Source organism: Porites lutea, chromosome 7, assembly GCF_958299795.1.
Source record: "Porites lutea chromosome 7, jaPorLute2.1, whole genome shotgun sequence".
Classification (NCBI taxonomy): domain Eukaryota; kingdom Metazoa; phylum Cnidaria; class Anthozoa; order Scleractinia; family Poritidae; genus Porites; species Porites lutea.
Window position 1 is genome coordinate 17,921,904 of NC_133207.1, and position 4,689 is coordinate 17,926,592.

At 38.8% G+C, this 4,689-nt stretch overlaps 1 protein-coding gene across 1 annotated transcript; it reads right to left on the reverse strand.

Annotated features, from left to right (window-relative positions):
- Positions 1-246: 246 nt before the first annotated feature.
- On the reverse strand, positions 247-3,888 carry LOC140944532 (uncharacterized). Its single transcript, XM_073393657.1, has 4 exons — positions 3,537-3,888; positions 2,729-2,941; positions 1,388-2,191; positions 247-704 (listed from the first exon to the last, which is right to left on the reverse strand). Exons 1-4 carry the CDS (start codon positions 3,886-3,888, stop codon positions 247-249), a joined length of 1,827 nt encoding a protein of 608 aa, XP_073249758.1.
- Positions 3,889-4,689: the final 801 nt, after the last annotated feature.

The following is a 4,689-nucleotide window of genomic DNA, read 5'->3' on the forward strand; positions in this document are numbered from 1 at the left end:
AGTCACAGTCAACTGAAATTTTCATTCCTCTGTTTCGTTATCATCGGAGGTGCAATTCACCTCCCTCTTGTTTCTTTTAATTTATTTCATCCGGGCATAAACGGGGTCTCACTAAAACGCAGCTATATTATAAAAATGTCTGCTCACAAGACGTCTAATTAAAGGCTACACAAAAATTGCTACAGTAACACTTGTTCATATGCTACAATGTTTGGAGCTCTTCAGGAAAAGAAAGCCTTGCGTTAATCATTCCTTGACATTTGTCTCATCATCAAGCTTAAGCCTCGGAAGACAAGACAAATTTTCATGTATTTTCACTTCCTTTCTGATACCCTGCCCTAAACTTTTTCCCTTGAATTTCTTCAAAAATTGAGATTCTTCAAGAGATATTTTCTCAGTGCACGTCCTTTGTAATTCCTGTATCATTGAAATGAGGTCCAATGTCTGCCAGCGCTTGTTCAGAATCTCCACCATCATGGCTGGAACACCGCGAAGGTTTAAATTACTCACTTGAAGAGTTTCGCGGGGAATTTCTTTCACACGTGAGAAGAAACCAGTTATCAGAAGCTTCGTGTCGTGAATGAGTTCCAACTTTTCTGTCAAAAAAACTTCTATCATTCCCATATAACTCCGACTTTCCTTTGAACATGCCTTGGGAGGACCGTTGAACAAAGAAAATATGACAAAAAGGGTCGAGTTCTTATCTACAAGGGAAGAAAAACATTTTCGGCATGCACAAGCCGGCTGACAAATTTATCCTTACAAATCCCGGAGGGTGGGGGGGGGGGACTTATAATGGCCTATACAGGGAGGCTTCAGGTATTTGAAACAGAAAGGGTAGTGATTTTACTTGTTGACGTATATGAAAGAGTAGGGACACTTCTGTGCGATAAGAATGCCCAAAAGGGCTTGCAAATGCATTTTCTGATGGTGAAAAAGTCTCGAAAACGTTCTGGTTTTGTGATTTATTCATAGTTAAAAGACAGTGCACTGATTTACAGTAGTTAGTAAGAGTTCTTAACTATTTATGCGAAAGGGGTACCATTTGTAAATAGAAGGTATATAACAAGGGGAACCTTTTCTGTTAAAAATGCTTTTTAAAAGGGCAAGGGGTTGGACCTCGGGACGGAGCCTCCCCGTGTTAAGTTTTCACCCGCGTTTGAGACTTCTCTCTTCAATCAATATAAGAGCCTCCCCCTCCCAGCCCTTCGTCAAAGTGCCATGATTGATGCAGTGCAAACTACAGTGGAACCCCGCCTTACGGCCACCTCATGCACCTCGTTATTACGGTCACTTTTTTTTGGCCGCGCGGCAAAACGGTCATACATTTTCTTGTAAAAAAAAAAAAAAAGAAAAAACCCTCGTTAATACGATCACCCGTTAATACGGCCAGTTTTTTTTGGCCCATTGGTGACCGTATTAACGGGGCTCCACTGTATCCACTTACCGTCATGTGACTGTTCGATCCATTTGTCGACGACATCTGTAACAGCCAATTTGAATTTTTCGTTTTCTCTGTTTAGTTCCTCTTTCTTTTGCATCATCTCCTCGTTAAGCTGAATTCTTTCTTTCATCAGCTGTTTCCTCCTCTCTGCAAGCTCTTCGTAGGACCCACTGTACGCTGCCACCTTCTCCAGTTTCTTTTTTCCAGCTTGCGCTATATCGTTATCTTTTACATGCGCGTTTTCCTTCAACTTTGCCAGATCTTCAAACAATTTCCCAGAAGAATCTGCCGTCAATGCTGTTACTCTGTTTTTTGAACTTATGTCTTGAAAAAAAGATGCGATTCTTTCAGCTTCTTTAGGATCACTTTCAAAGAAATTGATGATCAAAACCTCCGCTCTACTGTAAAACTTTGTTGGACGATTAGCAACATCCGCCGTTAAGCTTTCTATTTCTTTTAGGGAAAGCCTGGGACGAAGTGCGCGTGGTTTTGTTGCTTCTTCCAAAATCTCAACAAGGTCATACAATTTTAACGTTCTGAAAATATCTTTTAAAGATTTGACTGAAGTATCAGGAAAAAATTCTCTAATTTTCCATAGTGTTGTCGTAGTAAATTTCACTTGTGATGAATCAAGCCCAAAAGATTTACAAAATCTCTCCAGCGCAACTGGGTCAGCTTGAAGCCTCCACGCCAATTCTGCGGTAACTTCTTCCTTTAGATCTTTCACGTATAGTTGCAAAGGGGAATCTAAAAATTCAAGAGAAAAGTAAATTGATTTCTTAACAACCTGAATTGACTTCTCCGACATAAAATTAGCGAGAAAGAAACGTTAAAGCTCTACTGTAGATACGGTTGTTCTTATTTAGACACTACGCCCGAAAGACCGGGAACTAGCTACTCCGCTTTTTCTTGCAATTTTCATTTAAAAAACTAAAAAATGTTTATCTTACCTGAACAATTCGATTCGCTTTTTTTCTATTCGATGTTTTAGACATCATAGTGTATCGGTGTAAAGAAGCATAAAAAAACTGCCTCGATTGAAGAGTATGTGACACCACCCTTAGAGGCTACAACTCAAACGGGAAATATATCAGCTATCCTAAACATGCAGTGTTTAAATCGTTTCCAATATATGCCAGATATACATTGTAGAGGATAACGTTCTCTGTACATGTTTGGTAGCTTTGCCACCCAGAGCAAGAAGACAAACAAAAAACAGTGCGTGCTTATAGTCACAAAACTAAGAACAAATAGAAAGAAGAAAGGTAGAAAGTTTAATCTTACCGCTAGTGTCTTCAATTCCGAGCTCAGACGGTGCATAAAATGATGACCCTATTCCACTGTCGCCTGTTTCTGATATTATGCTGTTTTTATCGCTATCTTGGATGTAGGAGTAGGATTGTTCAGCAGCAAACCAATTCTGAATGTAAGATGATTTCTCTTGATCTACGTCTAAATTAAGTCGGTTTGCTTGTCTACCATCGTGAGGATAGTCTTCTGAAATCATAATGATCGTGGGGATACATGTGCAAATGCAAAAAAAAAAATTAATTTAATTGGAAAGGTATAGATATTAAGACAAGTGATAAGCATTGATTTGGGAAAATTTCAAATAACTCTAAATGCTGAGTACTTAGCTGCGGGAAGTTTTTTTTTTTTTTATTATTATTCCTAACAGTTCAAGTACGTCACCTTGTACATCACTGATTAACACTTGACAAGGTTTCTCGTATTTTTTGCCGTAAGAAAACCCTTAATCTTCACATTTTGGGTGATCGCTAAGGGAGGTTCGACTGCATATAGAAATTAAAAAAAAAACCAAGGAACAAAGTAACAAGAAGGATTTCGTTCGAAAGAGTCCAAAGTGTTCAGTTTCAAGCCAATAGTTTTTTTGGCTTGCTTTTTTGGGAAGTCAATATTCTACTGGGATGTTACCAAAGTTCACAACTACCGTGTTTAATCATTTTGCCCTCTTTAGTTGTCGTACTTTATCTAATTTAAAGATAAAGTTATACTAGGCATTAACCGTGCGTTAATGTTGAGCTGAAAGTAAAATGGCGGAAATCATCGGCATGGACTGGAAAAATATTACCTTCTGCTTCAATGAGTAACTCTTTCCGGGCTTTTTCGTATTCTTGTTCCTCTATGGTCACAATGACATTCACATGTTCTCCACAGCCAAGTTCCTCTCGCATTTTGTCTGTAACAAGCAAAACTTGCAGGGATTTTCTGAGCTTTCCGTCTGTGTATAAACTCCACAAGCTGTCAAGAGCTGAAATATTTTCTGCCTGAACTTTGAGAATCACACTGCCCTCAGCTATTTGCATCAGTTTAACGCCAGCGGGAAGGACGCAGGTATTAACAGCAGTTACCAACTGATCATATGTAGAACCATGCCTCAGCAGCTGATAGGCGGATGCTGTAATTGCAATGCCTGCAGCCATTTTGAACACAGTTTTTATGTTCAGAACTGAAAATCAAAGAATAAATGAATAAATAATGATTTGGAGGTAGCATATCCACAAAGTGGTTCTTCGTCTACCTGATTCCTGGTCAAATTGGAATTTGGAAATGTTGGTTTTGGGGGAAAAGGGAAAACCGGAGTACTCGGAGAAAAACCTCTCGGATCAAAGGGGAGAACCAACAACAAACAAACCAACAACACAATATCAATCACAAACCAAAATAGCAATGGCATTTCAGAAAATGTGCCCTCCTTGTATCTAAATCAGAAAAAACTCAGGTCTATTAAGCCTCGTCTACCAAATTTTTGTTCTAAAATGAAAGGTAACGGGAGTGGTCTGTTATCGAAACTAAAGTGTGTTAGGTAAGAGACGTTAATTGTCTCTGCATCACTAGTCCATGTTCATATAGTTATTTTGAGAATGACGAGACTATGGTACGCTGTAGTGTGTTTCTTTAGAATTTCTGAAGGCAGACTGGGTGTACTATTATTGAGCATTTAATTTTTTGTGGTGTTTTTTTTTTTTTACCTCATGTAACTGGATTGGTGGTATGTTTTTCCTTGTTAAGTATTTTTATCCTGTCCTTCTTGCTGCCACGAGCTCCCCTTGACCGTTCCCCATTCCCTAGGTTTTAGCAATCCTTTCTTCCCTAATTCGCTATCTTTTCCTCAATCATATATTTAAAGACACGTTTTTCCACTTCATTTCCTTTTCGAATACACTTAATATTGACTAGTGTGCAAGGCTCTGTTTATATGAAGGAACGTTGTCCTACGGTGG

Coding starts and splice junctions, on each gene's coding strand:
- LOC140944532 (XM_073393657.1), bottom strand. CDS start 3,888: ATGGCTGCAGGCATTGCAATTACAGCATCCGCCTATCAGCTGCTGAGG. Junction 2,192..2,728: donor CGGAATTGAAGACACTAGCG/GTAAGATTAAAC, acceptor TTGAATTTTTAG/ATTCCCCTTTGCAACTATAC. Junction 705..1,387: donor TGGGCCAAAAAAAACTGGCC/GTATTAACGGGT, acceptor CTTCCCTTGTAG/ATAAGAACTCGACCCTTTTT.